Source organism: Lipotes vexillifer, unplaced genomic scaffold, assembly GCF_000442215.2.
Source record: "Lipotes vexillifer unplaced genomic scaffold, Lipotes_vexillifer_v1.1 scaffold1783, whole genome shotgun sequence".
NCBI classification, from domain to species: Eukaryota; Metazoa; Chordata; class Mammalia; order Artiodactyla; family Lipotidae; genus Lipotes; species Lipotes vexillifer.
Window position 1 is genome coordinate 1,069,850 of NW_006777435.1, and position 6,856 is coordinate 1,076,705.

The window sequence follows — 6,856 nt, forward strand, 5'->3', positions numbered from 1 at the left end:
TAAATAAAAATTTAAAATTAAAAAAAAGAAAAATGAAGCTTCAGAGAATCAACTTGGGGAAATCTACAAAGGAGATCAAAAAACAAGAAAATGGGGGATAGGGGTGGCAAGGAGAGAAAAGAGGAGAAAAACAGGTAAGTCCAGGAGATCCAACATCTGAATAACAGCAATTCCAGAAAGCAAAATCAGAAAACCAAAGGTAGGAAATCATTAACAAGTAATTCAAGAAAGTTTCCCAGAAATGAAGGATTAAAGTCCATTCTGAAAAGGTTCAGCAAGAGCCTTAGCACAATGCACCAACAGACCTTTGCCAAGGCACGTCAGTGTGAATCTCGGAACACTGGCAACAGAAGGGAGAGAGTCACATGCAAAGGTCAAGCACTCAAACAGTCTCAGACTTCTCCACAGTAACACAAGATGCTAGATGAAAAAGTAACGATGCCTTCAAACTTCTAAAGGAAAACGAACACCAAACTAGAATTTCATACTCAATCGAATATGAGAGAACAAGACACTTTCAGACACGCAACGTCGCTCAACAAATTACTTCCCATGCACCCCTTCCACAGCAGATCTCTACTGGACGAGGTAATAAACCATGAGAGGAAGAGGTTATACAAACAGGAGATTCAACAGAGGAAAGTCCATGATAACGGCAATACCTCAGGCACAAAGGAAAGCCAGTCCAGAGTGGGGCCAATCAAGAAGAAACTGATCAAATATATGATGTATTAATGTCTACAGAGAAGTCTGAGGTTAAACCAGTGATAAGTTGACAGAAAATTAAGCCAATAAGAATGTAAGCGAATTAATTCTAGGAAAAAGTTAGTTCTGCAGGAAAGTAATCTGGTCTACCACCTGGCTCAGCTGTGATTTAAATACCCAGCCCTAATAACATAAATACTGAATACAATCTAACCAGAATTATAATATCAGGGAGATGGGCGATGGGGAGCCCATGCATGGTGGGCAGGAGGAAGGAGAAGCTGAAAGATAAATGCCTAAAACGAAATATCAAGGAGTAGCCATACAAACAGGTTTAAATTGAGACATGGAGGCAAATACAAACAACCAGCCAAGAGTTGAAAGGGACTCCCCAAAAGCAGGGGAAATGGGGGAGAGGGTCAGACAGGGCAGGAGGGCTGCTGTTTTTCATAATAAGCCTCTCAGAACTATTTGCTCTTTCAATGTGAATAACTGATTTTTTCTAAAGTGCAGGACATAAAACTGTTTATAAAGCTCTATGTTTTAGGTTAATCTTCTTTATTGTTTTATAAAACTTCCAGGGAATTCCCTAGCAGTCCAGTTTGGGACTCAGCTGCTGAGAGCCCGGGTTCAATCCCTGGTCAAGGAACTGAGATCCCACAAGCCATGTGGTGCAGCCAAAAATTAAAATTAAAAAATGTAGCACTTATATAAAATAACACACTCTAGACCAGGGTCAAAATGTGGCCTTGGATATACCGAATTAGAATCATGGAGCCGTGGTGGCAAGGGCATGGTTTAAAATGCAGATTCCTGGGTTCAAATTCCAGACCAAGTAATAGGCACCTCTAGGGGTGGTGCTGTGGAACCTTCACTTCTAACAAGATCTCTAGCTGATGTGGAAACCACTGCTCTCACTCACTATATTACTAATTCAGGAGGCTCAATTAAGAAGCCAATAAATCAATGTCTAAATCAAGAGGAAGGGGGAGGGTATTCCAGACAGGGCACTATGGGTATCATAACTTCTACCTGAAAGAAACTATATGTATAGTTTCTATATGTAACTCAATGTGCATGTTTCTTTTCTTATCAGAAACAAGTTAACTCTTGGTCACATGTAAAACAAATTAACTCCCTTCCAAAGTGAGTTCACTGGAAACCACCCCACGTGCAGGAAACCCTCCACTGGAGCAGCACTGCTTGTGGGTCCACTGGCCACACTGCATCCAAACATATCAGAGGAGCTGGGGTGGGGGAGCAAGAGACACAACACAGGGGCTGCTCTCGGGGGGGGAACGGTCCTGTTAGCTGACAGACCCAATGATGCTCACTGTCCTCAAGTTCTTATTACAGGAATGATACAAGGTCTGTCACCACGTGGTTGTGTCATAACCACAAGACAAAGCTTACTAGAAAATCTCTACTTGATACAGATGGCCAACAAACACATGAAAAGATGCTCAACATCACTAATTATTAGAGAAATGCAAATCAAAACCACAATGAGGTACCACCTCACACTGGTCAGAATGGCCATCATCAAAAAAATCTATAAACAATAAATGCTGGAGAGGTTGTGGAGAAAAGGGAACCCTCTTGCACTGTTGGTGGGAATGTAAATTGATACAGCCACTATGGAGAACAGTATGGAGGTTCCTTAAAAAACTAAAAATAGGGGCTTCCCTGGTGGTGCAGTGGTTGGGAATCTGCCTGCCAACACAGGAGACACGGGTTCGAGCCCTGGTCCAGGAAGATCCCACATGCTGTGGAGCGACTAAGCCCGTGTGCCACAGCTACTAAGCCTGTGCTCTAGAGCCCGCGAGCCACAACTACTGAAGTCTGCGTGCCTGGAGACAGTGCTCTGCAACAGGAGAAGCCACTGCAATAAGAAGCCCACACACCGCAACAAAGAGTGGCCCCCGCTCGCGGCAACCAGAGAAAGCCTGCGTGCAGCAACAAAGACCCAACGCAGCCAAAAATAAATAAATTAAATAAATTTAAAAATAAAAAATAAAAAATAAAAATAGCACTACCATATGACCTAGCAATCCCACTACTGGGCATATACCCTGAGAAAAACATAATTTAAAAAGATACATATATTCCAAAGTTCATCACAGCACTATTTACAATAGCCATGACATGAAAGCAACCTAAATGTCCATCAGCAGATGAATGGATAAAGAAGATGTGGTATATATATACAACGGAGTATTAGCCATAAAAAGGAACGAAACTGGGTCATTTATAGTGATGTGGATGAACCTAGAGTCTGTCATACAGATTGAAGAAAGAGAAAAAAAATATATCGTTCATTAACGCATACATATGGAATCTAGAAAAATGGTACTGATGAACCTATTTGCAGGGTAGGAAAAGTGACGCAGACATTGAGAACGGACTTGTGGACACAGAGAGTGGGACGAATTGAGAGAGTAGCACTGACATATATACACTACCATGTATAAAATAGCTAGTTAGTGGGAACCTGCTGTATAGCACAGGGAGCTCAGCTCGGTGCTGTGATGACCTAGAGGGGTGGGATGGGCGGTGGGAGGGAGGCTCAACAGGGAGGGGCTATAGCTGATTCACTTTGTTCTACAGCAGAAACACACACTGTAAAGCAATTATACTCCAATAAAAATAAAAAATCTCTGCCTGATGTAGGTTCTTCCTCTCTCCAGTACCTGAACCATCTGTTCAATGAGCAACATTCTAAGGGCCGATAATTGATCCCTTTTCCTCAATAGTTTTTGCTGTAGCTCATCCTTCATGGAATCCCTGCAAGACCTCTCTTCAGTGTCTGACTTCTCCAGGTTGCTTTCCCAATTTCTGTGCTTTTGTCAGCTATTCACTTTGCACACCCTGTGCTCTTTAGTTACCTTCGCTGCATTAAGATCTGCAGCTGTGCCAGTCCATGCTGAGATGCTCTGATAAACACACAAGAACCTGTCCCCTGAATCACCACAAAACTGCAATATGAAGCCAGTACAGCAGCCACTAGGACTCTCTGAATTACCTTTTTTTAAAAAAATTTTTGTCCGTGTTGGGTCTTTGCTGCTGCACGCAGGCTTTCTCTAGTTGCGGCAAGCAGGGGCTACTCTTCGTTGCGGTGCGCGGGCTTCTCATTGTGGTGGCTTCTCTTGTTGCAGAGCACGGGCTCTAGCCGCGCAGACTTCAGTAGTTGTGGCACAGACTCTAGAGCGCAGGTTCAGTAGTTGTGGCACACGGGCTTAGTTGTTCTGCGGCATGTGGGATCTTTCTGGACCAGGGATAGAACCCGTGTCCCCTGCGTCGGCAGGCAGATTCGTAACCACTGTGCCACCAGGGAAGCCCTGAATTACCTTTTAATATTGGATTACTTTTGCTAAATGCTGAGTCACTGGGGTTTCCAGGCTACAAGGTCACAGTATTAGGTTTTTTTCACAGACCATGACCATGTGTGTTGTTGTTCAAGCTGAGCTGATGGTGCGCCCACAAAGGCTGCCTGAACAAAGTGCTGCATGAATGTCCGTGCCGACGAACGAGGCAATCTGTGCACCCTCGGAGTTGTTCCAAGGGCTTAACCAGCAACTGGCCTGTAACGGCAGCTTATGCTCTTATCAGTAACTATGCTACTTCAAACTGGAAAAATGCAGGACATATCCCAGGGTGTGAAAGTTTAACCTGCTGCCAAAGCAAACACACACACACACAAAAAAAAACTACAAAATGAACACATAGTCCTTATATTCTCAAAAAGAAAAAAACCCACCACAATTATTTAGTTTCACATTTACCCAGATCTAAAGAAAAAGATGTTAAAAGATAACCTAGGACATATACATACACACGCACCCCGACCCAGATAACCTAAAAGAAAACAATAAGGGCAAAGTTCTGTCCAACAGATAAATTTATCTTCGTTTCTGGAAGATGTTTCCACGTCCCATTCCACGTCCTCTCCCTCTTGCGGCCACTGAAAGGTGGGGAAGAGAAAGGACAAGGCCAGGTCAGTAAGGACTCATATCACAGAGCTGCCAGAGCCCTAGGACATGGCCCAGGAAGGGGCCTGAAAGGCCACCGGTCCAGCACCACGCTCACCCCGTCACATTTCACGGAGGAAACAGAGACCCTGGGAGGGGCAGGTGCCTGGACTCCTGCCTTCAGAGCTGGAGAGCCCTGGACTCCTGCCTTCCAGCCCGGCACTGTTCCCCACCAGAGGCAAGGCCTTGTGGCAAAGGTGATTTGGGGACCCAGTATGGGAACCATAGAAATGGTGACGTCTCAGAGCTGGCCCAGGGTGAGCTAATAAAACATGACAGATGCATTTAATTCACACTTAAAATTCTGAAACAAACAGATGTTAAATGTTAATATCTATTAAATCTGGGTGAGGGGTTTTATTATTCTTCGAGCTATTTTGCAGGTGTGAAATATTTTGGAATGGGGGAAAAAACCAAAACCACTCCCCACATAAAGACTGCTGTTCTCTGTGACCCAAAGGTTCTAGGAGACCAGTGGCTTTGAAGAACAGGTGACAATATCCTGACGGCTACTAACTGGAGCCTCACCCCTCTCCTCTTACAGACCCTGGGGCTGGCACAGGCACAGTGGCTCAGGCAGAGGTCAGTGGGCCGAGGCAGACTCACTGCCAAGCGCCTTCTAGTGCATGGCCACTGGGCTCCTCCCTTTGCTAGAGAAGATGGTATCGTTACACAGTGAAAACAAGGGCAGCCCTCCTTGAGGAAGCAGAGAGAACAGCAGATGTAGCACAAAGCCGGAACTTCTGAAAATAGTTCCTTCTCCAGGACAAAGGTCCAGAGCTTTGGTCCCATCTCCCCACAACTATCTCTCTTCCAGGAAGGGCAAGGAGATTCTCTCATCAGTTTTTCTGGAGGGCATTTTAAAGGGTTACTCTACTGTGTCTTTAAACTCAACGTATGTACTGCAGCTAAAGATACTGACAGAGACGCTGGTGACTTTCCTGCACTGTAAAGCCTTTTACCAATAAATACTAAGACGGTTCCTAGCGACTGCATTTGCTTTCTTAGCTAATCAACATGACAGAACTTTTCAGGACCCACATACAAAACTCTGGTTGGGCTAACCAAGAAATGAGGTCAGACCAAGTCACTGGGAAGAGGCTAGTCCCACTTTTGGAAAGTGGTAAAGGAAGGACTTATTTTCAAATGTAAGAAGTTTTGAAAATGAAGTCAGCCCCCTTTAATGGGTAAAGATGGCTCAAAACTGCTTACTTCTTATCTGAAAGTGGATCCCCCCCCCATTTCCCTTATTTATATTGCGTATCAGTAGACATCCCCAGCCTCAAGAGGAACTATTATCCCATTGCTTTAGGAGTCAGCTAATCAACACCACAGTGCCTCTAGTCAGCAAACTAGACCAGGGCAAGCTTCCCCCAGACACCCCAGAATTTCTGAAAACAAAGGGCCTCCCAGAGAGTCATTATAGGAGACTTATCTACTCTTTCATTTAAGTCCCCATCTTCTTTCTAAGGAGCCACTTTGGATTTTGCATAACTCCTGTGAATGGGATCAGGTGAGGCAGACAGAGAAGGTAGGGCACTTGGATCCCCCAAGACTGCAGGGAAAAGGGGTGACAGTGGGTATGGAGATGGCTCAGGTCAGGTCCACCCCCATGCCGCAGCAGTAACAGGGCATTTCTAAAAGGTACACGACACACCCACATGTCACAACCAGTGCACGAGGAGCACCTACCTTGGGCCTTCAGAATAGCAGCCTTTCCCCGACCGGCCCCTGAGCCTTGGTTTTTATTTTTCATGCTCTTTAACATGGGTGCATTTTTCAGCATGTCAGGCAAAATCAGAAAGCGGATCTTGCTGCCACGGATGTACACCTGCTCCAGCTGTGCCACTCGGCCATCTCTGTACGTGACTGTGATGTTGGACATCTGGAAGGGAACCACCGGCTCATGAGTAAAGGCCAACAGCACCAGTGGAGAGCAGGGTATGTGAAGACAAGCCTTGGCAAGGAGGGGAGTCCAGAAATGCAGAAACTCACATCACTAAGTAAAGCTGGGGGAACTCCAGAGGGCCTATTGTGTGCACCAGGGACTGTGCTCAGCAATTCACAGAGATGGTCCTAACAGTATGAGATTTCCCTTTTTTTTTTTTTTTTTTTTTTTTTTG

The 6,856-nt window shown here is 45.0% G+C and overlaps 1 protein-coding gene across 1 annotated transcript in view; it reads right to left on the minus strand.

The window, feature by feature from the left end:
- Positions 1 to 4,439: 4,439 nt before the first annotated feature.
- Positions 4,440 to 6,856, minus strand: part of SNRPD3 (small nuclear ribonucleoprotein D3 polypeptide) — a 13,610-nt gene continuing 11,193 nt past the window's right edge. The window contains exons 2-3 of the mRNA XM_007451032.1: positions 6,426 to 6,618; positions 4,440 to 4,666 (exon numbers count right to left, since the gene is read on the minus strand). Of these exons, the coding sequence (XP_007451094.1) occupies positions 4,605 to 4,666; positions 6,426 to 6,618 (255 nt within the window). The 3' untranslated portion in view covers positions 4,440 to 4,604. The remainder of the gene's footprint in view (positions 4,667 to 6,425; positions 6,619 to 6,856) is intronic.